Source organism: Scaptodrosophila lebanonensis, unplaced genomic scaffold, assembly GCF_003285725.1.
Source record: "Scaptodrosophila lebanonensis strain 11010-0011.00,11010-0021.00 unplaced genomic scaffold, SlebRS2 tig00000092-arrow-pilon, whole genome shotgun sequence".
Taxonomy (NCBI): domain Eukaryota; kingdom Metazoa; phylum Arthropoda; class Insecta; order Diptera; family Drosophilidae; genus Scaptodrosophila; species Scaptodrosophila lebanonensis.
The window spans coordinates 3890770-3917129 of record NW_022060566.1 but is presented as its reverse complement, the minus strand read 5'-3'; the positions used below and the strand labels follow the sequence as shown (position 1 = coordinate 3917129).

At 38.1% G+C, this 26360-nt stretch overlaps 4 protein-coding genes across 5 annotated transcripts in view; 2 read left to right on the top strand and 2 right to left on the bottom strand.

Annotated features, from left to right (window-relative positions):
• Positions 1–885: 885 nt before the first annotated feature.
• LOC115627066 (hsc70-interacting protein 1-like) lies at positions 886–3273 on the bottom strand. Its single transcript, XM_030522613.1, has 3 exons — positions 2944–3273; positions 2673–2806; positions 886–2583 (listed from the first exon to the last, which is right to left on the bottom strand). Exons 1-3 carry the CDS (start codon positions 3105–3107, stop codon positions 1613–1615), a joined length of 1269 nt encoding a protein of 422 aa, XP_030378473.1. The 5' UTR covers positions 3108–3273; the 3' UTR covers positions 886–1612.
• A 224-nt stretch (positions 3274–3497) lies between these two features.
• Positions 3498–5084, top strand: LOC115627281 (zinc finger C4H2 domain-containing protein). Its single transcript, XM_030522912.1, has one exon. It carries the CDS (start codon positions 3667–3669, stop codon positions 4651–4653), a length of 987 nt encoding a protein of 328 aa, XP_030378772.1. The 5' UTR covers positions 3498–3666; the 3' UTR covers positions 4654–5084.
• Positions 5085–5625: 541 nt separating this feature from the next.
• Positions 5626–7531, top strand: LOC115627225 (dnaJ homolog subfamily C member 22). The gene is made up of 2 exons (XM_030522848.1): positions 5626–5912; positions 5985–7531. Exon 2 carries the CDS (start codon positions 5998–6000, stop codon positions 7207–7209), a length of 1212 nt encoding a protein of 403 aa, XP_030378708.1. The 5' UTR covers positions 5626–5912; positions 5985–5997; the 3' UTR covers positions 7210–7531.
• Positions 7532–9780: 2249 nt separating this feature from the next.
• LOC115627192 (UNC93-like protein) overlaps positions 9781–26360 on the bottom strand; it is a 39325-nt gene continuing 22745 nt past the window's right edge. For both annotated transcript variants that reach the window (XM_030522795.1, XM_030522796.1), the window contains exons 2-6: positions 20936–21088; positions 12731–12865; positions 11716–12121; positions 10788–11647; positions 9781–10282 (exon numbers count right to left, since the gene is read on the bottom strand). In XM_030522795.1, coding sequence (XP_030378655.1) covers positions 10106–10282; positions 10788–11647; positions 11716–12121; positions 12731–12865; positions 20936–20983 — 1626 coding nt within the window. In that variant the 5' untranslated portion in view covers positions 20984–21088 and the 3' untranslated portion in view covers positions 9781–10105. The remainder of the gene's footprint in view (positions 10283–10787; positions 11648–11715; positions 12122–12730; positions 12866–20935; positions 21089–26360) is intronic.

Sequence of the window (26360 nt, the reverse complement as noted above, 5' to 3'; positions counted from 1 at the left end):
ATGAAACTATGTCGATACTCATTCGATAACATTACGCTGCATTTAAATCCAGTGCTACCAATACGAGGATAGATACAAGTACCCTGCCAACTTGGCTATTCGGCGCAAATTACGCTCCATTTAAATTTTTTTCGACACCCACACTTTTTTCAATTTTTGGTTTACAAGTTCCCAATAAATAACTCTTCAGTCGAGATTGTACTAAAACTAAAATACATTTTTTAATCAAGTTGAGTGCAGCCTATTGATTTTTTTAGGTGTGGTTTTCTATTTAAATTTTATTTTCTCATGTTATTAACTTTTAACTTTTAAATGTTTACAATTGGAATATAATAACGTTTTAAAACTACTATTACTGTCGATGCGACGTAGTGAACCAATATGATTGTATTTTTCATATATTGTTGGAGTATTAAAAGCCAATGAGATCACATTTGTATCAATAAGATATATATTTTTTAAAGCCAATTGCTTTTTAGAACGTTTTACTAATTTTGTTGATTTGGGAACCATTTTTACCAGAATCGGTTCCGAATCAACTTTAAGTTTCTATATCATGAGGGAAAGGAACAAATTTGTTGGCATACAAGCTGCAACATACTCGTATGTAGTATAAGGGATCGTAACGAATCATGCATTTCCTTTCATTTTGGAAGGATATAAAAACGATAAAAAAGGTTAAATTAAAAAAAAAAAAAAACAGGTATTCTCTTTAGGACATCAAATTAAGTAAATTAAGAATGATAAACGATATTAGGAAATTTCAGAACAAATATGTTGATTGCATTGCGGGTTACATTTTGGATCAGTTAGATCTCGATTCAAATTGAAACACACAAAAGGATTGATATAATTGCAGAAAAGAAAACGCAGAAACGTATTGTATGTGTTTGATATAATATGTATGTAGGTTTAATTTTAAATTTTTCATGAATTTATGTTCGACATGTTTGCATGTAAGGGCATATGAGTTTCCATATATGTATGTATGTAGATGATTACATGAATGTTTGAGTGGATGTATGTATGAGTGGCTAAATGCATTTGCTTATATATTATTCAAATCCCTATTCAGTACAATTTTGTTTCACAAAATGATTTTCGTTTGCTATGCTTTAAGAATAAATGGAAACTAGTGCGTTGTATTTATGTATATACTATAAGTGTGTGTGTGGGTGCTGTGTGGACCCTTTAGTGTTCCATTATAAATAACGCTAACTTGTTAACATACATATTGTGTGATTATTTTTCATTACTTATCGAGCATTAGTTCAACTATTTATCATCGACAAGCGCTAGATTAATAAGGAATTTAGAATTTCAATATGGCAAATAAGTGCTTAAAGAAAAAAAAAAAAATACAAAAACATTAGAGAATGCTTCGCACAACAGCCACAGAGCAAAGCCTATTTAGTTTTTGGGTATTGCGCCATTTGAGTGTTTTGTGTTTGTTTCCACGAACAGTGATGGTATCTTGTTGTTGCCGTCTTGCTCTGTTTGTGTTTTTCATGATGGTGGTGGTGCTGGTGGATGTTGCGGCTCTTTTCGTAGCTTGCTTTTTTTGGTAGGCGAATATATTTTTATTCTTGGTGCACGCTGTAACAAGCACTTTTTAATCAAGTCCATCGTCGACAAAATCGGCCGATCCCTTCTTGGTGGCACTTGGCTCGGTAGTCTCGCTGGCCTTGGCCTCCGTATCGGGAGGATTAGCATCGCCAAATGGAGAGCCAGCTGTGGCACCGCCGCCGGGGTAACGACCGGGGAAGATGGCATTCAATAAATTAAATACCTTCGGATTCGACATATATTTAGAGATGTTGGACGGATCGCTGAGTATATCCTGCATAGCGGCCGCCGTCTCAGGGTCCTTCATTTTCGACATTAAATCGGCCATATTAAAGCCGGCAGGCATGCCGCCGCCAGCACCCGGGAACCCAGGGAACCCGCCAGCACCAGGGAAGCCATCAGCACCAGGGAATCCACCAGCCCCAGGAAAACCACCGGCACCTGGAAAACCGCCTGCGCCAGCACTACCAGTTGCATTAGCACTCTGCTTTTCCTGCTCTTTGCGCGCTTTTCTCTGGGCACGCTGCCGCTCCTTGATCTTACGTTCTGCCTGTGTGCGCTCCTGCTTGATGCGGTGCTGTTCGATTTTCTTGGCATTCGGTGTCACTTCACGCAGCCACTCGTCGGCTTCTTCGTCGAAATCAAGCTTGCATGCTTGACGTAAATCCTTGGCAGCCTCCTCAAACTTGCCAAGCAATCGATGAGCACGGCCACGGAACTTGTAGGCTGCAGCCGAATCGCAATTCAGTTCTAAGGCTTTGTTGCAGTCACGTATGCATGCATTTGGCTTCTTCAGCTTGAGGAAGGCCTGACCACGCTTAGCATGGAATAGAGCATTTCCCGGATTAAGCTCAATGGCTTGGGTATAGAAAGTGATGGCTTCCTCGAATTTCTGCTCACTATAGGCACTGGCGGCTTGGGCACGCAATTCTCCAGCCTGATCAATTTCCTCTTCAGTGGGTGTTTTATTAGAATCGCCCATGGGCTGGGCAGGATCATTATCGGCCTCAATAACGCCTGCAATAAACCACATATATGTACATATAATACAAATGGCAATTAATAAAAGACACGTAATCTTTGCTATAATCTTGGTGTTGACGCACCTTCCATGTCCAACTCAACATCGGATTCTGGCCCAGAAACGGTCTCGTCCTCAGAGTCTTCGGACTCTGGGGGGGACACAGTCGGCTCAGCCGCTTTTGGTTTTGCACCGGCATCGCCTCCAAAGGGGCATTTTCTGGAAAATAAAACGGAGCAAACATGCACATACGTATATTATTTACCGGCGACCATAAACAGTGCATATGTAAGCAAATAGAAACAAATTCTTTTTGCAAATGCCGGAACATGTGACGCCAGATTGCGAAAACTTACCCCTCCTCCGGCATCTTGAATTCGCCTTCCGGTACTTTGCCACCAAACCTTTCGATGAATTCCTTCACGAAGCTGAGCTGCGGCATGTTGAGGATGGTTGGATTTTTATCCACATATTCAATAAAACTTTTGATTGAGGTAATCAAATTTTCATTCGACGTCATGATGTTGCAAAATCTTCTAGAGGCTTCCTTTTGTCTGGAGAATGGACGACAACGACAATAGGGTTGTCAGCGTAATTTAATGGTTTTGTTAACGAGTTTAAGTGTATAAATAAATTTGTTTATCAAAGTGTGAGAATTGTAATTTATTTAAATTTTGACATATTTTTGTAAATACGATTCATAAAATTCGTGCAATTGCTATTGACTGGTGTTAGGTTTGATTTTATACAAAAAGAATGTCAAGCAGCTCTACACAGTTTGGTATCGATTATACCGGTAAATTGAGAATAGAGTGACCGTGTACAATATTCTGTTTTGGTGTCATTAAGTCCGTGCAATGCAGTCATACTGAAGCAAACACAATACACAAAGAAGAAGAATAGACGAAGTGAAAAAAGTGTAAATGTAAATAAAACTGAAATTAAATTCAATTAAAAAGTGCATTCACGCATTGCACAGCCGTTCCCAACGACGCTTCTGACATTTTCTGTGATAGGAAATCAAAGCATTGACTTCATTTTAGTCACACACAATCAATAGGGGAGCAGTCATAAAAAAAATGGCCACCAGCGAGATCTCGAGCTCCAATGAGCGCCACTACTACGCCAAGTTGGAGGCCATTAAAGATATACGCGACAAAACACTCGCGCTGGAGAAACTTAAGGTACGCATTATCAAGGAGGTGAAGCTGAGTGATGATGAAGAGAAATGCCTGGAGGAGTATCGCAAGGAAATGGAGCATTTGTTGGAGGAGAAAATGTCCCACGTTGAGGAGTTGCGCCAAATACACGCAGACATCAACGACATGGAGAATATCATTAAGCAGACAAAAGAGAATCAGACACGCTCTTTCGATATGGCCAATCGCGTTTACGAGGAATATCTAGCGCTTAAATATCAAATCGACCACATGCGGCGCGACTATCTCGGACTGAGTCCGTTGCGTGATTTGCACGAAGAAGAAGGCAGTCCTATATCGAAGGATCGTTTTCAGACCAATTTTCTCAAAGTTGCTGCGCAGTCAGCAGCTGCTGCTGCCGCCGCTGCCGCTGCTGCGGCAGCCACCCAACCCACTTCGCTGGCACGTCCCCATGCTCGCCACCCATTGATGCCGGAAGCCACAGTGACCGCACTGCAGACCAATTCGGGCGCTCCTGGTGCGGGCGGAGGTTCAGCAGGTCCCACGGGCGGCACCGGCGGTCCAGGGCATGCATTTATGCCACCAGCACCGCCAGGTGCGGGCAGCGCTGGCGCTGCTGCTGCTGCCGCCGCTGCGGCTGCTGCTCGTTTGGGTAAGAACGATTTTTCAGCACCACCACCACCGCCGCCGCCAACAAACCGTTTACAACAGACCCCATCGATTGGCATCGGCCATCATCCATCGTTTCGCTCGGACTTCAATGTGAACTTGCGCCAGCAGCCACCGCCGATGAAGTCATGTTTGTCGTGCCATCAGCAGATCCATCGAAATGCCCCGATCTGTCCGCTCTGTAAGGCCAAATCACGCTCCCGCAATCCCAAGAAACCCAAGAAGAAGAATAACTAAGGGTGCCACAATATCTACCGATAATATTCGACCACACTCAAGCATTTTTTCATTACATAGTTCCAGTGCTCGGAACACTTAACATTTAAGGGTTCTTTCTTCATTAATATATATTTTTTTTTAATATCACCTTTGTGTACTATTAATCCAACGAAAGCGCCTCATTTTTGCCGTGACGTATTATGTATTAATGTAGTATTTATTATAACAATTAGCTTAAGTTGCTAACCATGTTTCCTTTCACTGATGCTCAAATGTTAATGTAAGTTCATTGTATTCGATCGTCATATATACTAGAGTATATAGGCGTACTTATGCCCATGTGTGTATTACATTTCTTTTTAATATACAACTATAATATAGATACGTGTTAGCACTAAGAATGCATGTAGACGATATTTAGTGAATAAAACGAGGTGTACATTTTAAAATGTTCACAGTTTAATGACTCCCTCAATACTGGATAATAACGCATAATCAACATTAAACTTATATTCCGCTAGTAGGGGACGGAAACAAATTTGTAATTGCTGATAATCCAGATGAGAATATAAACTCCACAAATCATTGACGAATATTTTACGAAATATTTTCCATGTTGATAGTCTTATGTTATTATTGGCTAATTGGTTTTTAATTTAATTTTGCTTTATTTTCTGGAAAACCAACATCATAAATATTCGAAGCTAATTCTAAAATGAAGTTCACATTTTCATATTTGCAAATTATGTTAAGAATACGTAAAATGTATTGTAAATAGTATATGTACGTATTTTAAAATATTAGAAATAAATACCAAAGATTATTTTAGTATATATATACCAGAGTAAGCGCACAACGATGGAGTTGACTGCGCTTGCACAAGCTAGAGTTGCCACGTTGTTGAATCGCTGTTACTTTCGTCTTTTCTCTTTTTGAATTTAAGGTCACACTGCATTCGACTTACATCCAGAATCCGCTACGCATTCTTTTGAACGAAAACACAGTCGTTGTTGTTGAATGACTCGAATTAGTAATTCGATGGGTCCGTTAGAAATCGTCACCAAATTGCTGTGTAATTAATAAAAAAAATTGAAGCGTGAAAAACCAATAAACTAATTCCTGTGAACATTTCTACATATGTGGCCGTTCTATTGAATTTTTTCGTGTTTTTTTTGGTGCGCCTGCGTGCATAGAATTGGTGAAAAGAGAAAGTTTACAACACCTACGGAGTGTGCGCGGTGACGATTTTAACAAGAAAGAGAAATTAGGTCTCACGGGTAAGTGTCACAGTAGAGAGGCCTATAAAATTGTGCAATTAATAAAGTGGATTGCGTTTTATTCTTCCAAAGCTATATACTCCATATGGGCATCAAACAGACTGCGGCGCCTAGCCAGATGAACGGCAATGGTACGGTTGGGGAATCATTGATCAAGAAAAATGGGCACACGAATCAAAAGCGAAAACCTGGCAAAGAGTACAATGCACTGCCAAGTCAAAAATCAGTGGTTGTGGCGTACATTTTGTGGCTATTTGGAGGCATCTTCGGCCTGCATCACATATATTTGCATCGCGATCGTCATGCCTTTCTGTGGTGGTGCACAATTGGCGGTTATATGGGTATCGGGTGGCTGAGTGAAATCTTTATGATACCCGAGTACGTGCGCGACGCCAACGAAGATCCACGTTTCATTAAGTCATTTGTGGCTCGTCTGCAGGCCAATCCACGTCCTACATACTCGTCGAAGCGATTTCTCGGCCAAGTGATGATTGGCTATCTTTTTGGCCAGCTTGTTGCCATGGCCATACCGCAGACAATTGTTGTTGGCATCGACTGGACCTTCCTACACTGGTCCATACCGATATTTGTGTCGCTGGGTGTCTGGACTGTCGGTAATGTGGGACGAGAGTGCGGCGTGCTGTGGCACTGTCTTGTGGCCGCTGGAGTGGCCTATCCAGTACGCTACATCATCTACGATGAGACGTATACGCTGCTGATAACGGCCATATTTTCATCACTGATCTTCGATGCTTTCTCCAAGCAATGGCGTCGTACTCCGCCATCTCGGCGTGGGGTCTGCACACGGACGCTGAAGTTTTCGGGTGCTTTGTGCATTTATTTTGCGGCTTGGGGCTGCTTTATATACTTTAATGGCACCATTTCGGATGAGGATGGTGGAGAGGTGCCCATACACGAGGCGCTCAACAATTTCCTCGCCTCCGCTTGGTGGACCGACCTTAAACAGGTGCTGCTCGACACTTACAACTATGCGCAGCATCATGGCTGGTATGAGACGTGGAAGGAGGTGTTCGAGAGCATGGATGTGGATGGAGAGCGCAACGCATACAAGGTACTTGGGGTTAGTGCGACTGCTTCGCAGTCAGAGATTACGGCCGCTTATCGCAAGCTGTCCAAAGAGTTCCATCCCGATAAGGTGAAGGATGAAACGCAACGTAAGGCGGCGCACCAACGCTTTATTGAGATCCAACAAGCCTACAGTGTGCTCAGCAAAATCAAATCGAGTCGACGACGCAAGAACAAAAAGTTCAACGAGGATGATTCCATAGTGCTGTAAAAAGCACTCCCCCGCTTAGCAACTTAGTATTAAGTGTTTGTTTGTAAGCATATTATTTGATGCATGTTGTATGTTCCACTGTACCCATTTCAATGCATGACCTGATGCGCAACACCATTCATAATCAGTCTTCCGTCGTCATGCCTTCTGCACTCACATTGTTTTTTGTTCGCATCGCCTCGAATTGTAAGTTTTAAGAAACGTCGAAAGCCTTGCATACTATAACCAGCGCATGCCCTTTCAATTATTCTTAATGCTTACTTGATGTACTTTCTATTTATTAAACTAGAATAAATTACATTTTACTCGATTTTCCAACATCGATTTACTTTTTTTTTGTTTTGTATCGCTTACGTGTCCCACGATCAGCCAAATTGCGGCGTGACGTGTGCTCCGCATTATTGGCTTAAATGTAAACGAAGCTCGTAAAGATAGACACAATGAGTTTTTGAACTTCAACTGATTACTCCGTCGGGCAGTACGTGCAGTACGTCTTAAAACATCTGATAGAGGGCATGGTAAACCCCATATACTTGTATGTATATTTATATAAACAGGTGCAGTCTTTAAATAGCAGCTGCCTATTGTCTAATTTTGCAAAATTTGTGCAGAAAAGTCAACAATTATTTGCAGCGAAGATGTTGCTATGTATTTAGCAACAGAGAGAGAAAATTGTCTGGCTTTAATTTTTCACGAACTTAATATCTGTATTCCGATCACAAAAAGATCGCATGAGCGGGCTATATGTATAATCCATGCATCTGGCGAGCAGGGAGGCAGTAGTAGGCTAAGCTAAGCTAAGCGGGCCATTCAGGGCAATAAGATGGCCGACACTCTGGTGAGGGAGGGAATAGACAGCGGGGAACCACTGTGGGCCAACCACATGATCGCCAAAGCAATATACCCGCCCAATTCCGCTTGCAACTCCAGAGTGAAAGAATGCAGACTCACAACAGGCCTACGTTTCCAAATTGCAGGACAAGAGATGTCCCAACCAAACTGACTCCTCTAGCGTTGCATGAGGGCAGTATATGCCTGGATTACAATGTCAGCTTGGAGATTCGGAGTCTAGACTTCGGGAATGGCTGCCGTTAACGTGTCTACACTTTTCAGAATAAAGCTTTGAATTAGAATTAGAACTGCCAAGAAACCAGGCATCACAACAGGCAACAGGTGCATGAATTGCAAGGAGTCGGAAGCGATCGAAACGCTGGAATATCTCGTACCACAACGTGCAGAAGGCGGCAAAACACTCTCCCTAACATAGGACCAATGGAATAATGCATTTCAGAATGTACTTGTATTCGTTTTAATTTTGTAGACTAATGCAGTGAAAGGGAGCCAAGCAGCTACAATTTGTTTAGCAGGCTCCCCAAATTTATTAGCAGTCAGTATTATATTATCAACCATATGATTGATTCGATGAATGAAAACATTTGTAAGTTTCTTTAAAATACATATTCATATTGATTTATTTCTTTTCATATTTTACATAATATAATGAACTACTTAGGTGCTAGGCAAAAAAAAGAGGTTTATAATTATGATTTTTTTGTTTTTCAATATTGCTTTTTATTTATTTATATAATTAGGTAGAACTTTTCAATAAAACGAAGAATTTGTATATATGTATGTATATTTTCGATTTATAATATTTGCAATTGAACGGAGTTCCTTGCTTCAAAGCCAATGTTTTTCGCAAAACAAACGCATTGTCAAAATAAAATTTCAAAGAATAAACAAAAAATTGAAAAAAAATTATATATATATATATATGTATATGGAACAGGAAACAGTAACTCACTTAAGTTTAGTTTAAAACATAATACTGAGCAAAAAATTTAAAATTTTTTTACTAAAATTTTTTGCTTGAAAAAGAATTTCAAAACTTGATTTCTTCGCTTGCCGTTTTGCCTTTTAAACAATTTCTATAGTACATAGTTTATTTTCGCTTCTTCTTCTTCTTCAATTACTATTTTTTTAGCGGCCAGTTACAAATTTGACTATTTTGTGACTTTTTCTTTTAAAGTTTTAATTCTTTGCTTTGAGCAAAAAGTTGTCTATGTGTGTTGTGTGTGGGTGTGTGTGTGTCTATATATATGTGTGTGTGTGCAATTATCACGTTTCGTTCGTTAGCAACCACAAGGAAAAAAAAACAAAAAAAAATAATAATAATAATGAAACAAAATTATATTCATTGTAGACTATAATGTATATTAAAATATTTTAAAATAAAATAACAATTTATTAGGCGTATACACACACACACATGCAGCGTGTGCGTGGGTGCATGTTGGTGTGTGTGTGTGTATGTATGTATGTGCGCTTACACCTAATTTAACACACAGAGTTGCTTGCGATTAAGGCCTTTCCAACAACTACACACGAAGTTCAACTTTCTCTTCAAACGATATTTACAAACTAAAGGGCACGCGACACACACACACACACACACACTACCACAGTCACACATACACACACACGCACATGGACACAAGGAGGTGCGCTCGTGTTTGGTCTTTGTGCTAAAGTTTTTCTTTTCGGTTTTGTTTTGTTTACTTTTTCTTTTTCTCTTTTGTTTTCTTTTTTTAATGTACTACTAATGTTCTATAAACTAGATACAACGACGACAAATCAAATGACACTCCACATGCGTGCGTGCGTGTGTGTGTGCGCGCGCGCGTACGTATGCGTGTGTGTCTGTGTCTGTGTAGTGTGGTATGTGAAAGAGCGCGCCCGCGTGTATGCAACGCTTTTTTTGTGGCGTCCGTCACAGCAGCGACTGCGACTGCGACGACGACGTCGACGGCGGCGTTAAGACAAAACAAACAAATAGAACATACAACAATCAACAGGTTAGATAGAGTTTTGTTTTTGCTTTTGCTTTGTTAGATTATTACAGACGCGTGACTACAATATCTTCTTCGAGATCATCGAGCTCATCATCGGTCTCCTCGACGCCGTCGACGCCGACATTCGCCTCGGCAGCGGCAGCAGCAGCAGCGGCGGCGGCAGCAGCCTCCTTCTCCTTCTCGGCGGCCTCCAATTTCTCTTGCTTCTTGATCTTGCGTTGCTGTAATGCAGAATTTATAAATACATATTATGAATGATTTGAAATAATTATTTGCATAATTTTTCTGATTTCTAACCGAGCTGTGTTTATTAATTATCTGATTTTTAAAAATCAATTCAATGTAATGCTGCTTTTCTACAATAAGGTAATGCTATGTTCTCCATAATCAGGCGAGTTTTTTATATTGCATATAAATTGCGACTTTTTCGCAAAATATATGTTTTGCATTTCAAAATCCTCAAAGAAATTATTTAAGAGTCTTCAAAAATATTGATTTCGTGAATGTGCGACTCACAGGGAGAGACAGACAGGAGCGACAGAGCACGCACATTTGCAGCGCACTCTGGAGAGCTTATTGTGACGTCATGCGTAAGAATAATAAAGTTGCGCAATAAAATACTTTCTCAAAAAAGTTCATAAAAACATATTACTTATAGAGTAGTCCCTATTGAGATCCATATATGTATGTATAGTATGTGTGTATAATTGCATTTATTTAACTTACCTTCTTTCTGTACAGAATTTCGACAATGACGTAGCCGATGCAGCCGAGCGTGAGAACCGCAAGCAGAATGTAGAGCTTCATGCGGGTGCAGAGCGTTGTGGCATAAGCGTAGGCGATAACAAAGCCAGCCGATTCCCAGAGACGGTAGTTGGAGAAGGCAGCTTCCTTGTTTCGTCTGAAGAGTAGACCATAGAGACCATTGATCTGTGTTTGCCAGACGGCATCACCAACACCCCAAAGGCCGGACATGGCATAGAAGATGATGGGATTGTCGGGACTTGGGCGCCAGAAGAGCATCACGGAGATGAGTGTAAAGTGAACGACAGCGCCGAGAACAATGATAGGTGTACGGCCAATGTATTTCATTACCGATCCGAACAGAATAGAGCAGAGGGCATTAACCACGCCGAAACAGATCATCACATAGCCGATCTTGTGGATGCCCAGAGCGCAAGATACATAGGCTTGGGTGAAGTCAGCGCCAATGAAGGCCTGTTCCATGCCAATGAACACGGTGATTGGAATGAGCAGCTGCAGATTGGGTTTCTTCATCTGGCGGAATGTGGCGGAGAGCAGCTGGAGACCCGATATCTCAGCGGCAGAATTTGAACCCTTACGCTTCTCACCGTAACGCTTCAGGGGGTCCAGGAAGAAGGCTATAATGCAGACGGCAGCAACAATACAGGACAAATAGATCATCGAAATCTCAAAGATCTCATGATCTGGTGGACGTTCCAGATTGCCGTGTCCGCTGGCGCCAGTGGTGCAGAAACTGGCACCACAATACTGCAAATCATCTTCGCTAATGGTGGAATTTGCGCTGCTTGAGTCACCGCTGCCGTGGGCACCGCTGGAGAGAACTGCAGAGGGAAAAAGAATGCAAATGAATCAATGTCATATGGAAGGCCGTCGCACAACGCCGACTTACCCAAGCTAGAGATCAGATTGCCCCAAAGCTCAGCGGACTGCCAGGCCAGAAAGAAGAAGCCAAAGAAGCGCACAATAATCGCATCGATCGCCTGATCAGTGATCTTCGCATACACTTGGCCCACTTGTGTCAAATATGTGGCCTTCGACGCCCACATTGGCGCCGCCCCCATGCCCACTAGAATGCCAGCTGGCACCAGTGTGTAGAATCGTGGGAACAGCTGGAATGCAATGTAGGGTGCATAGCAGAGCATGCTGCACACTAGCGTCCATTTCACCGTCAACTTCCGAATGATCAGTGTGGGCAGGAATATGCAGGAGACGACCAGAGCCGCATAAATCGCACTCAGCGACACTGTGCCCAGGCCATCCTTGGAATTGATCGAGGACTGTAGATTGGCTGTGCCCTGCAGAGAGACGGCAATTAAGCGCATTGTGTTAAATAACAATACTTATTAAAGTTCAAAATTAAGTATCCTTTAAAGCCTCAGCAATGCTAGTGCCTTCATTTTAAGATTCATAATTCATTTTATAACTTTGTATGCCACAGGACTAAAGCTACTGGCTTTTCATTTTATTTAAACTGTGGGTGGTTTGTATTTTTCTTAATAAAATTATTTTGAGCTTGTATCTGAACTTTTTTTGTCACACAGAACCGTTTTCCTTTTACAAGTATTTGTCAACTGGAGCTTTGATTGTAAATTATTTTTAATTCCATTGAATGATGCTTTGGGTTTTTGTTCGCTTCTTTAAAATTAATGAATATATTTGGTTTCTTCTAAATAAATAATTATGAAAAGTATATATTTTTTTCGAAAAACAAATTGTTAAAAATAAATTGTTAAAATCTATTTTCTTATCGCTTATGACAATGCGTTTCTCAATTATTTTCCACATATTTCATATATTCTTTTCTAGCCCTATTCTTTACATTAACATGAAATTCTTTCAAAGGCATTTCGACTGCAATTCTAATTATGCATTACAAAGTTGGAGTTCTTTGAACGATCACTTACCTGAAATGCTGTAAACTGCACCATAAATGCAATCGAGATAATCGAGATATTCTTTAAGATGCGCCATTTCTCGGCCGGATTCAGCACAACTTTCTCTCGCAGCGAGGCGGTGTCTGGCTCGAAACCAGCTTTTGGCTAAAATTAAGAAAATAAAATAAAGCAGATAAGTGAGGAGAAGCAGAAAATAGTTGTTGGTTTCTTCGTCTGTGGGTCTTTCGCTCTTTCGGTCTCTCGGCCGAAATGTAATCACAGATCATCCGCGATCAACCAAGTGTGTCTGATTAGTGGCAGAACGCATTTTATTTTATGGTTTTTTTTTAAAACTTTTTTGTTTGTTCGTATTCCTCAAACGCAAACGATGTGTAAGCAGAGAGTGGGAGAGAGTGATGGGGGGGGGGGGGGGGGGGGGGGGGGAGGGGAAGCGGGAGAGTGTGGCAGGCCCTTCACCTTGACGGCTCCAATGATTTGACTTTCAAATTCGATCGCTGGCAAGGTGAACGCGAAGTCTGCGACTGTGTCTGCGACTCCATTCGCATCTGCGCATTTCTGCACATTTTTGTCTTTTTTTTTTTTTTTTTTTTTTTAGTTGTTTTGTGCAGCTCGATTATGGACACACACTGTTCAGCATTGACCCGCCTTATAAGAGGTTAACCCAAGAAGAAGAAGGAAAATGGGGCGGAATGGCAGTTAGTCCTAATGTTAATTTAAGCAACTGATAAAATCTACAAAATAGAATAATTTGAAGAAGCTATTTACATGCAACAATAACAAGTCTAGACGAAAACTTTCAGCATGATAGACTTAGAAATATGGAAGCAGTAGTGGTTCATACAGCCGAACAGATCGATAAAAAAAATCTAACCTATAACGTAAAATGAAATAAATTTGTTCACTTAGGTTTTGGGTGTGGAGAAGGGCAATAAATAGCCCCAATAATTGCAACAACTTTTGACTGTGACGCGCACGAGCGTTTTGTACGCGTTTTTCCAGCGTTTCGTGAGCTGCTTCGACGCTAAGCGCGTTTCTTTGGTTTATTGATGTTTTGCACGTTTGGCGCATGCGTTGTTTAGCCTTTAAATGACCATAAGAAGCACAACAAAAACAGCAGCAACAACAATAGAAATGTTTGGTATTTTCGGGCACTCCATGGGTTCTACGTCGACGCCATTGCAACGCCTGTGAGTTGAAAAATGTTCATAATTTGCATGCGAGACAGCAAATAAAACAGCAACAACAATAACAATACCAACACAAAAATAAAACAAAAATAGAGGAAGGTTACATAGCAAATAATTTTACGTAAAATTCACAACTTTGTGTACAAAACGTGGGGTTTAAACGCGGCTCTTATGGATTGGTATTGAGGCTTAAGTTAAGTTTTTAAGTTTTTCAAAGTTTTTTCAAAGTTTTTTTGTTTGTTTGTTTTTTGTTTTTTTTTGGTTTTGGGTCGCGCTATACCTGCTTCAATTAGGTGAGCAATCCGTGTCGTTATACAATGCACACACAGACTAAACGAAATCAACAAACTATTACTAACTTACATTTTGTTGTGGTTTGTCGCTATTGTTAGTGTTGTTTACAAATAATATATAATTGGCAATAAAATGAAATAAACTCTAGCTGTAAGCTGCCTTCCAATTTGTGTGTTTGCGAATGCGAAACAGAAACAACATTTTAAGTCTAAGCTAAAAGAAACAAAATAAAAACAAAAAACAAAAAATCCCCGTCGCCAACATTTGTTTTCATTTGTTTTCATTAACAACAAATTAACAAAGCAATAATGTATGACAACAGCAATCAAGTTAACAGCAATATTAACACAAACTGGATGCACAATTTCGTGGAAACCAAAACAAATGAAGCAACAAACAAATGTCCGAAAATTGAATTTTTAATTCAAAAGAAACGAGTTGAGCGACTGAAGCCTGTTGGGTGGGTGGTGGATTGTATTCCTCACCCAACGGCTGAGGGGGGAGTTGGGGGGGGGGGGCGGCCAGTGGCACGTAATTGCCTGCAGAAACACGTCACGACTGTTGCACATTAGTTGCCGGTTTCATGTGGCTCCCCACCTGCCTGCTTTTCATTGTTTTTCTCGCATTACTCATACGCCGCATTGCACGCTGAAGGGTTTAGTTTTGTTTTATAAGCTTTTGATCGACGCATCGTCGTCGCAGGATGAGTCAATGCAGCTGCTCTGGAGACATATATATATATATATATGTATGTATGTATATACATATACATATGCTGACGTTTATAGCAACCTGACCGCGCTTATCGAAGTCCAAGTCTGGTGAAAACGAAAGCTGTCCAATTTGTGAGGCATTTCAATTAATGAGCAGCTTGATTTAAATAATTGCCAAATTTAAGCAACGTCACGAGACAAGGCAGAAAGAAATCTGAATAAATTATAGAATGTAGACTGTTTGTTAATCCGCAGTTATAGTCTGTCTGTCTTTCATTTCAAGTAAATAATCAAATGAGAAAGAATCTCACAGAACTGCCCCATTCTAATGAAGAAAATAAAAACCGGCTCCTTATCGCCTTTTGCATGACACTCTAATATTTGCTGAAGCTACTTATAACATATAGGAAGGCATGGGCTTATGAGGTATACGAATTTATACTATATGTGAAGCTTTCTAGCTAGTAATAATAAAAAAAATTTTCTATTTTTAACATTAAATGAACGAGCATGTCAAATCAAGTTGTGTAAGTCAATTAATTGTATTCTCACAACTAAGCAATATTATAGCAGTTTTTAAAATAGGATATATCCATTGCTTTAATAAATCAAGGAATTGTGGAAAGCAGCTATCTGGTTTTTAATTGAATCAAATGTTAAATCACAGCAAAACATAAAGAAAAGTAGTTCCTTTCTCAAATTCGATTAGAATACATATTGAAAATGCGATATGCAGGGCCAGCAACGTGGCGTATGCGTGATGTGACACTTGAGGGAGTTTCAAATTAAGAATTATAGTCGCATAAAGATATAATTCTAAAACAAAAACTAACAAATTCAAGTTATAAAAGTTAATAGTATTGGGAAGCGAAAATTAAATTATTTAAAAAATATTTATATTGAAAGAGAAAGCCTAATTGTGCCTGCATTGATTTCAAAAGTTTATGTGGAAGCAGTATCTTCACTATTTTATTAGCAATAGAATGCCATTAGTTTTCAACATTCCTGGGACGTACAACATATTTCTACTCTACATTACGAATGCATTAAAAAGGCAATGTTATGAAGTGTTAATTATTTTTCTATTGGTTTGAGACAATTACGGAAACTAATATTGTTGAGGTTAAATTGAAATGAAATGCTTGCTTGTTTTGCTTCCCTAATTGCAACCAATTGAGGATTTTCTCACAGCCTTCTCAACGCTGTCTCGTACGCTGCCAATAAGCCAAAAATAACCGCTAACAGCTGATGGTTACAGCAGCAACAACAACAACAACAACAACAGCAACAACAGCAGCAAGAGCAGGTGTTGCCGGTTGGCGGCACATGTACAAGACTAGCTTAGGAATTCCACAGAAAAAGCGACAAACACAATGCCCCGCACACTCGCACACTCTCTCGCATCGCAGTAGTGTGGGTAATCATATTAATAATATTGCACTTTAAAGTGCGCGAGCAAAACAAAAACCGCTGCAAACCAGTTACAACTGCAATTGGCGCGGCGATCGCTGTGCGAAGTGAGAAGCGCCGAGAGCGGCGCATTCGCAACATGTTGATAAACATAGCTAATTGATGGTCAAATGCAAAACTTGGCTAAGTTTATGGCAATGCCGACCTACTGGCAAATAGCAGCCACAGCCACAAGCATAGGCGCAGGCACTCAGGCCACTATTCGGACGGATGGACAAATGGACAATTGGACACATGACGAAGAAGTGGAGAGACAGTTGAGCAGCTGCGGCAACAGCGTGGCTGTATTTTGTGGTTGCTAGCAACATGTTGCGTGTGCTTGGCACGAGACATTTGGCAGCGAATCGGCGAAACAGCTATACTTATAGTGCCACTTAATAGTTAAATGGGAAAGATAGTTTATTAGACTATTCATGAACTTCTGATAACAATGTTTAACGTACTGATGTACTTATATAATAAATTATACTGGTTTGGTAGCACTTAAGAGTTGTAGGAACGCGCGCGCGATAGTTTAAGGTTTTTTCTTTTTTTCTTTGAAAGTTGTTGTTGTTTGTAAATGAAGCTAAGTATTAACGCACATCTGATAAGAATGGTTAATGCTTTTATGTTAACTTTATTTACTTAAATATGGTGATTTTTTCAAAAATGAAGAGAAGGCTTCGATCTATACTGATACTGCACAGAGTTCGCTTCAAAAATGCTGATCTACTCTAGTTCTATTACTTGATAGCTCGTCATCGATCTACTCGAAGTGAATGGAAAGCGTGTCTATATTCGTATAACTGTGCTGCAGTCGAAGATAACACTTTAGCTGTAGCTTTAACTTCAACTTTAACTTGCTTTTGGCATTTGGAAGTGCACGTTTTAGCGCTGCAGTCGCTGTCGTTTTTATTTGTTGTCGAATCGATGTTGCAGCTGCAACAGTTTTGGCTCTTTTCCTCGCCTGGCCAGCAGCAGCTCGGTGTGTAGCTTTGGTTTTGGCTTTTGGCTTTGACTCCGCGGCTTTGGTTTTGCATGACTTGCCATAGTTTTGACACTGCGCCTGTTGTTGCTGTTGTTGTTGGGCTTCTTGGGCTCATTGTGTGGACGTTTTTGCCAGCGAACAAGTTTTTTGGTTTCGGTTTCTGTTGTTGACTTTTATTTAATTTTTTTCATATATATACATGCATGCATGTATTTTTTTTTTTTTTTTTTGGCGATTCCATGGCAGTTGCATTCTGAACTAACCCGTATTTTCAAATTTTTGTATTGTTTTTTGTTTCTCTTTTTGAATGATTATTATGAAACCTTGTAAAATGCCAAGCGAATTTGGTTTTAATGACAAATTGTGCAAGTTTTACAAAATAATAAGTGGCTGCAATTAAGTTGCATCTTTTTTCTTCTTTTTTTTTTATTTAGATGCGAAATGAATTATAGCTGAGGCGAGGGAGAGCCGCGTTTTGGTTGTTGAGCATGTGTTTGGAATAATAGAAAAGATTTATGTGTTTTCGGCCAATATCTCTTTTGGGACCAAAGTTTGCTCTACCGATTGGCAATCAGAACTTGGAACTGCTTCACATACATGGCAGGCATAAATCAATGGAAAGTTTTGAGCAAAGCTTGAAGTTGTGGTCAGACTAATTGGGAAATCATTCGTATTATTTAAATCCGATAGAGATCTGTTTTCTGCACAAAAATATCTCTCTGCGACTTGCTTCTTAAAGACTACTACAAGTAGTAAGATATTAGAATATTGTGTGCAAATTATTTGATTTGATTGTTTAAATAAAATATTGTTATACTTGTGTGAAATTCTACAGATTTGTTGGCAAATTTTTTAACCATCTGACCACACCCTTATTGATTTCGCAAGTCAATCCATTCTAGTTTCTAAAACTGAAATTAATTATATGTAGTTCTACAATCAATTTAAGTCTTTTTTCTTTGGAATCTTTAGCATTTTTTTACTAAAATTCTCACACTCAGCAAGAAGGATGATTGAGTAAGTTTTTTTTGTTTTTTTTTTTTAAATAATTATCCAAACTTGTGTTTGCCTTTTGTTTGGCCATCTTTTTGTGCTTGTGGTTGTTGTGTCTGTGCCTGTTTTGGTCTCTCTGCTGTCAGCTCAATAATGATTTGATCATTTATTATGTACACACACACACACACACACACACAGAGAGAGACATATAAATGTGATTACATTTGTGTACACATGTGTGCATATATTTGATGCTTTAAGCGCTTTCTGCTGTCACATTTCTGGATTTTGGCTCTGGCTTGAAATTGTTGTTTCTTTTAACTTGTGTTGGCGTTTTATATTTCTTACGATTTGCTTGCTATATCTACATATTGTACATACAATATCGCCGAGCTGCCAAAGAGGTGAAATTTATTTAACATTGTCTCATTACAGCAAATTAAAGAAAAAGCACACGCACAGCTCCAAGTTTTTTGTTGTTGTTATTGTTGTTGAATTTCTTGGCTTTTTGCTTTGCCTTTTTTTTGGTTTTTTTTATTTTTTATATTTTTTTTGCTAAAAAACCAGAAAAGGAGTGGCAGTGGCTTGGTAGCGGTCAGTAGGTGGAGAAGTCCACCTGTAATTGTTGTTGTTATGAATACTTTTATAATTTTTGGAATAAGTCATTTCTCATATTAATAACATCTATTAAATTTAACTTATTTAATTTATTATTATTTTTTATTTATTTTTAAGATTTCCTTGTAAATTTGTTTGTTCATTTCGCAACTCAGTTTTAAATATTTTGAAAGGAATATAAAAAAAATATTTCTTTATGTCTACTTTGATTTGTTTATTGTTTTTATTTATTTTAATTATATATTTATTGCTCTATTTTATTCCATTGCTTATTTCAATATTTTGCGCATGATTTATTTTTGTTCTTTTATATATTTTTTTTAAATTTGTTTATTAGCTTGTTTGTTATATAATTTCATATTTACTAATTTTTGTATTATTTTTTATTAGTTTTATTTATTTATTCGATTTTCTTCGTTTTATTTGTCCATATTATTTTTCTACATTTTATGTCCATGTTAGTTATTTATTTTCTTCAATAATTTGTGTATAAATTATTGTTATTTAAGTTCGTTATTATTCTAATTATTATTATTGCAATCTCAAGCAGTCGGCTGCTGCCAGGCGGCTCTAATGGGCACACTTGTAGCCATATAGCTACTTAAATATAGTATTTATATTGAGCTATTTATAGTATTCGAATGCAGCACTTAATGACGGACGCATTCAGCTTTAGTTGTACTTGTATAGTATATGTATTTGTATTTCCATATATAGTTTATATCGTTTGAGGACAGGCATATGCATGTTTCTAAGCATTTACTGGACGCATGAATGAACGCGTCTCAACTGCTGGCTGCGACTTGAACTTCAAAACTACTCATACCGTTTGTCGCAGCTATTATTATTGTTACTTTTTTGTTTAAAAAATACAAATAAACAATTTAATATGCGTACGTTGACTTATGTTTCTGTAAAGCATGCCCAACAAAAACAAACGCAAAAAATAGTAACAGCAAAAAAATATTAAATAAATTGTCAGTTATTATTGAAACGAAGCTTTCAATGAAAAAAAAAAAAACACACACAACATGTTACATATGAGAGTTGTAAAACATTTAAAGATATGTCAGCAGTTGTATATAAATAATATAGACATTAGTAAAGTACATTGATTGACTATTGAAACATTGTTGCTTGGCCAGTCAATAAATTTTATTTGTATGTTTTCAAAAAAACATATAGCTGTGCCATATTTTAGACTTTAGCGATTAAATAAGAATAGCGAAGAACTATATAAAGTATTGGAATGATTTAAATGTTAATTTTGCTTTATATTTAAAAGCCATCATTAGTTAAGAGAGTTTACTTAAATTTTGCAGCTCAATCGAGTCTTAGAAATGAAGTGCAATCAATGAATAAATGCCGCAATTGTAATTTCTATTTTCGCTGGTACCCCTTAATGTTTTATCTAAATAAATAGTTATTTTTCGCAGCAATCTTGTGAAATATTTACTTGAACACATCAAACAATAACTCTCATGTGCATTTGAAAGCCTCGAAGGGCAGTTGTTGCTATAAAAAAAAAGAAGCAGTGCCGAAGTTCTTGTAAAAATGTTCAATTTACAAATATTATGAAGAATTCTCTTCAACTAAATGGGGGGGATGAGTTAAAAGTAATTATCCATTTACTTTCTTTCACATATCACCAAAAGAATGGCGAAGAAATTCGCATTCTTCACTCGCTCCTTCTGCATTATTCGATGCTTTTCAAGAGTTTGCTTTCGAGAGCTTGTTTTCCTTTAACTTTCCAAGGAATAAGAAGAATCCAACTTGATTGGTTGATGGTTTTGTATGTAATTAGTTTCGTAATTCATTTCAACAATCACTTAATATCAGAAAAAATTCCCAACACTCTCCCTTCACACTCTCCTCCACTTTTATTCGTTGCTATTCAAGTTCGTGGGCTTTCTCCTCAATTGGCCAAGGAATTGTTTTTATAGGTAGATGTGAAATGTTTGGAACTTACCTTGACGGGCTCATCGTTCTCGAAGCCCCCGTTAGTGAAACCGGTCATCTTGTTGGTCGGTCTGTGCGGATCGCTTGGAGTTGGTTATATCGTATATCAATCAACAATCGGGATTGTGGAAGAACAAATAGAAGCGGCAAAGTAGACGGATTGCTGCAATCGAAAGAAGAATTGAAAGATAATTAGACATTAATCAACGGAGTATATAATAATTAAGAGAGCTAAATTATAATAATCAAAATGCATGATTTGCCGGTTTAATGATAAACGCGAATGAAAAGAGCAGCAACAACAAACAAAATACAACAATACAATACCATATTCATAAGTAGTTGACAGAGCAAAGCATTTTTCGAGCTTTTACAGACAGACGGACAGATAGACAGACAGACAGACTGGCAGGCAGACACACGCACGCACAACAAAAATGGCAAAATGTTAATAAAAAGTATTGTGTATAAGTGCGCCGAATGTGCAGTATAAGTACAACAATAACAATAATAATAATAATAATACAATAATATTAACAACAGCAGCAGTGGCAGTGGCAGTAGCAGTGGCCGCAGAAAGAAGCGCAAAGCGAGATTTTTTGTTATTGAAATTGCGCCATAATTGTCGGAAATTTCGTAGACAAAATGGTTGAATGACTGTCTGCCTAACTGACTGACTGACCAACTGACGCCGTTATGTTTGTTGGCGCGCGGCCGACTGTCGAGTCGTTTAGTCAACTGTGACGCTCAAATTGCCACCCGCAATCCGAGCACCGGCTTTAAATATACGTATATATATATATTCATATATATACTATATACATATGTATATGGACTGATAATGCGAATATACAACCACATGTAGTATTTGTATTATTTTTGATTCTTTGTGTTTATTAAACTGCACTACACAATATTAAATGGCATCCAGGATACCAGTACCGACCTCTAGAGTTTCACACACTCGACTGCTCGACTCGATGATGTCAACAATCTTTCGATCTCGCCTACCCAAAATATTCGTTTTAGACTCGCCAGCTCCTGCCAATCCTTGTCTGCTTACACAAACATTCCTTTTCGTTTTCTACCTGTCTCTCTGTCTGTGTGTTCGAGACCCGTAATTAACATTAGTAAGTAGTTAGCAAGACTGTCATTTGCTTTTTTTTATGGGGGGTTTACGCACCATTCTAGGTATATAGTTTTCCTTTTCTTGTTTTGGCAATTATGTGAATTATTTGTATCTATCAGATGCATATTCGACTTAAAAAGAAAGGCAGGTAGCAGAAAAAAAAGAAAAGAAGGCCAAAGAAAACATGTTGTTGATAATTTGTCTTGATATTGCAGTTTTCGTCTTGATTTAAAAGGGAGGAGCTGGCGACAAAAATTTAGGCCTTCTTGGATATATGAACCCGAACCCCTAAGTAAGAACAATAATGAGTATACCGATTATAAATAAGCTGCAAATTATTTACACTTTTTCGGTATTTTTTACAATTCATTTATTGAATAAGGTTAAGAAAAGTAAAGTAAAGGGAAGCATTCTGGAAAATCCCAATTAAGATATTCTACGTAAATAACTAACTTGAACTGAAATCGGACCTAAAGCTAAGTATGTTGCTAAAAACAATTCATTGGGTAGAGCATCAAATCAAAAATCAAGAGCGAATAGAATAAAGAATTGTGGCTATGTGGAAGATATCAGAATTGGCTTCCAAAGAAATAATGAGCGCTGAAGTAATCAAGAAAATATAATACTCGCATGCTGATTAAGGTAGATAATTAGTACCATTGAGAGTGATTTAAATTAACCGCTACAGACTGATAGAGAAGAGAAGAGACTTTCGTTGTACTGTAGACATTGTAGAATCAGAATGGAGCTGGAAATTCTCTCAAGAAACAGAGACCTTTTTCCAAAATGCAATCGTCTTGTCTTTAGGGATATGCCGATTATCTATGATGGGGAGAGGGGAGTTTCTTTGATCTCAAGATAGCTAGAGAAGCGTTGAAGAGACATTCTTTGGATAGCTATAAGCTGCCTAGACATGCCTCGCTGCCCCAAACTGAACTCTGTTGTGCAGTGTAATAACTCAAGTAGACCTCCCAATAATATTTATGGCCCATACACACTGCCGGTTGCTGTCAATTTGCAATTGTTTATTTAATTGTTGTAAATGCGGGGCTGGCTGTCCCGCCAGCAGTTCAAGTTCATGTCTCAGTTGTGTTTTTATCTTTTTATCTCTGTGTGTGTGTGTTTTTTGTTTTTTTTTTAAATTATATTTTAGTGAGTCGTTGTTGTCATTCATGGCAAAACAAAAAGCGACAACCAACGCTAATTAATTACTTATTGTCAACTATTAAAACATTATTTAGACATTGTAGCTGATGGCTTTAAATAAAAAATAAGTAGGATGAAAATATAAAATTTTTAACGAACGATCGCCGAACAAACGAAGAGCCAAGTACAATAAAAAATGTTAGCATGGCCATAAAGCACAGTTAAGAGTTCGGCTTCGACACACAAATGTGCTAATGCCAAAATAACAAGCCGGCGAAAATGGGGTAAACGCAGTTTTATGACAACTACAACAACACAAAAACAAACAACAACAACAAAAACAAACTCAACAAATTCTTGAAAATACAATAATGGCGAGCCATAAACAAAAGCGGCTTAAAGTTATTGCTAATCAGAAGAAGCTGTGACGCTGGCACATTAAAATGTATTTAAGCAAAATTTAAGCAAATTAATTAACATAATAAATATGTACGCATATACATAGTTATTTATTGCGAATAGTGAAAGAGAGAAGGAGAGAGCGCGCGTCTGGAAGGCGCCATACTATGGGCAGCAGACAGATTTGAAAGCATTTGCATACTTTGCAGTTAATTAGATTCCAAAAAGGGTGTCTCTTCAGGCGGTGTTCTCTCATTTTTGAAACATGTTCACACTCTGCAAATGTTTGTTGAATATCTTGAGACTGTTACGAGGTTCTATGCAAGACATTAATATCGCATTTGTTTAAGATATCTTTATGAACAAACAAGGTTGACTTTCGCGCCGATCCGTCGTATGGCAGTTATCTGATATAGTGAGGCGATTTTGATCAAATTTTTGGCCCGAGACAAAACTCAATTATGTAAAATATTCTTAAGATATCTTTATAAACGAAAAAGTTGTCCAACTATTGCATTGATCAGTCCTACGACAGGTATATAAAATAATGAAGCTGTATGTATGTCTTCAAACAAACTTCCTCTGCATATAGATCGGACAAGTCTACATATCAAGTTTGGTGTCCCTATATGTTTTGGTTTAAAAGTTCTCGGTGTTCATACAGTCGCACAAATTTCTATGACGACTGATGCTAACCCAATGGAGTCTGGTACTTCTTCTTTTGCCTTTAATACATAGTTGGCGTTTAGAATTTCTTGTATACCCCTCCTAAAATAACCTTAGGGCCTTTGCATTTTTAATTCTTTAATAATTTGTTTAATAATATTGTTTAAAAAAAAAACTGATTTGCTGAATAATCCATTTGTGGAACACCTGAAATGTTGTTGGCTGAATACTCGTACACCCAAATACGCAAATATGTATGTATTTAAAAAGCAAAAGATTCAAATAGAAGATAAGACCTGTGTATGTATGTGCGAGCGTGAGAAAAACCCACAAATATGGGAAGGCAACAAATATTATAATTGATTAAAAGCCCAAACAAAAACGGACGCTTGTCAAAATGAATGGCCAAGAATTGAGAACCTGCTGCGAGATTCGCTGATGTTAGTCATCAAACGAAAAAAGAAGCTTATCTGTTCTATTCTGTTCTGTTCTGTTCAGTTCAGTTCTTCTCTGAAGTCTATAGTCAGCTGATAATTAGTGGATTAGTGGTCGATAGCTGCAGGGGCGGAGTGGGGAGGGGGTGGGAGGGAGGGGTTGCCTAGCTAATTGCTGGTTGGCAAATAATTTTTATTCTTTGTCTGGCTGTCTGTCTGTCTGTCTGTCTGTCTCTCTGTACTTTTTGGCATTTAATCATGGAATATTTGGCATAGGTGGGTATTTAATTATTGCTAGTTGTTTTGGGCTTTTCATTGCCGCTGCTGTTGTTGTTGTATTGGTGTTTTTTTTTTTTTTTTTTTTTTGCACAATTTCAACTAAATGTGCCGCCATAATTAACGAGTGCTTGTAGCTGGAAAGCTTGAAATCAATAGTTAACGTCGAGGAAGGAGCTGCTGTCCGATAGTTGTTGAATTATCATTGTTGCTGTCGTTGTTGTTGTTGTTGTTGCACCAGCCGTTTCTTTACATATATCAATTAGTAAAATCACATAACATGAATATAATTTGCTATAATTGCAACTACTATATACATATTAGCTGGCAATTGAAGGCTGAGATATACTCGTTCTCAGAGTGCTGCTCGAATTTTGATGATGATTTTTCACACGACTCGCCCTTATCTCTTATCATGATGTCGTGCATCAAAGTACGGGTATATAGAGATATAAGTATATATGTACATACGTATCAGTATGTACATATATTCAAGACAGTCAATTGTTAGGCAAGCCATACGTTCATTTATAAGTATATGTCCAGCAATATCTCTATCTATATCAGCATTAAAACATTTCAATTGAGCATTTAAATTCAATTTGGAAAACGCGTTTTGTTTTTTTTTTTTGTTTTTTATAATGGTCGGCTTGCGTTTTTGTTTTTAATTTGTTCTTCTATTTTAATTTTTTTCATTTTTTGGGCTGACACGCGCCATTTGTACAACAATAACAACAACAACAACAAAAAGCAGTGGCTGGACTCTGGCAATAGTTATCAATAATATTTATTAATTATTATTCTATATACAATTGTCTTTTATGACAGCCGCAATTGGAAAAAAACTAATAGAGCGCATAGATTGCCAAAGAGAAGTGCCAAATAGTTTTATCCACAAATATATGTATATATACATTTATATATACAAGTATATGTATCGAGCTGGATATATATGTAGAAGCAGATAAAAACTCACTGTACGTGTAATGACTTTTCTTTTTATAGTTTGCCGGCCAAATTAAATCTATTGGCCTGCCGGCCAGACACTTCTATTTTCTAGTTTTATTTTTATTTGCCATTAATTTGAAAGCTACACTTACAATGCATTAGTTTTTTAATTTACAAAATCTTCATTACTTGAAGATGATGAACACAAAATGAAATGATGAGATCACCAAAGCGACGACTTAGATCAATAAACGTCTTCAAGGAATTGTCTTTCATGTCTGATTGGGGAAACATTGTCTAACAGGACTATCCCCTAACCATGCAAAAAGATTTCAGTACTCGAAAGGAACGGGATGGTATTAAATGATGAGCTCATTTAGGGACGAGGTTTTGTTTCGTCTTTCATGCCTGAGTAGAAAGGATTTTCCAGCTTTTCT